The 1,119-nt window shown below is 47.3% G+C and overlaps 1 gene segment (V, D, J or C); it reads right to left on the bottom strand.

Moving 5' to 3' along the window:
* Nucleotides 1-229: 229 nt before the first annotated feature.
* Nucleotides 230-731, bottom strand: LOC103581867. The segment is given in 2 exon segments: nucleotides 230-552; nucleotides 677-731. Coding segments are annotated over 2 exon segments (378 nt in total).
* Between the last annotated feature and the right edge of the window lie 388 nt (nucleotides 732-1,119).

The following is a 1,119-nucleotide window of genomic DNA, read 5'->3' as shown; positions in this document are numbered from 1 at the left end:
GAGGTAGTGATCTCTGCCCTTCATTAAGTCAGGAGATGTTCTGTCATGTCTGTGCTGCTAGGGCTGAGAAGAGGGAAAGTAAATTTGTAGAGGAGCCTCCCTGCCCCTTCTACAAGCATTCTCATGACCTTCAGAGTCTCCCTGCATCTGAGAAATGCTCTCAGCAGATGGAGGAACCAGGAGGAGCAGCTGGGGCAGCCCAGCCTCACACTTCTGCTTTCCTGGGGGTTTATGTATGGGCTTGTAACACTGTGGGAGATTTACTACTATCTTGTTGACAGTAATAAGATCCAACATCATCAGCCTCCAGGATGCTGATGGTAAGAGTAAAGTCTGTCCCAGACCCACTGCCACTGAACCTCGAGGAGACTCCACTTTGTAATTTAGATGCAGCATAGATCAGGAGCGTGGGAGCCTTCCCTGGTTTCTGCTGATACCAATTTAAATCACTGCTAACACTCTGGCTGGCCTGGCAAGCGATGGTGACTGTGTCTCCTAGAGATGCAGACAGGGACGATGGAGACTGTGTCATCTGGATGTCACATCTGGCACCTGAGATGGGAAACATAAAGACAAACATCCACACTATTTATCATATTATAAGAGGACTTCCCTGAAGTGCCAGGCAGTACTGACTATACTGGCTGAGTAAATTCCTAGTGTTCTCCCTCCTTACCTGCGAGACAGAATAGCAGGAGACCCAGGAGCTGAGTGTGGGCCCTCATGTCCATGCTGTGTCCTGACTGGGACTGAGAGTCCTGCACAGGTTGTGAGCAGCCTGTGAATAAGACTTCAGGGCAGTGGGCTGAGCTCTAGACACATGCAAATCTGAACAGCTGCAAGCATAACGTCTCAATAACTCAGCTCAGGCCCAGGTGTCCCGAGACTGACTATGGCAGCACAAATTTGCCTTCAGAGAATGTATTTCTCCCTGGGGACCACAGAGCAGAATTATTCTGTTGTCCTGTGGGTAGAGTGCTATTTTGCTGTGTTTATGGTTCATAACCTTCTTTTCTTGTTTAATTTTCCTCAGAGAAAAGGCTGGTTAGAGAAACACATCTCTAAAAACTATAAAAAAATTGAAAATCTCCTTGTATTGGCTATATGTTGACCTTATGG

Source organism: Galeopterus variegatus, unplaced genomic scaffold, assembly GCF_000696425.1.
Source record: "Galeopterus variegatus unplaced genomic scaffold, G_variegatus-3.0.2 Scaffold14144, whole genome shotgun sequence".
In the NCBI taxonomy this organism is placed as follows: Eukaryota; Metazoa; Chordata; class Mammalia; order Dermoptera; family Cynocephalidae; genus Galeopterus; species Galeopterus variegatus.
This window is presented reverse-complemented; position numbering and strand designations above follow the sequence as displayed.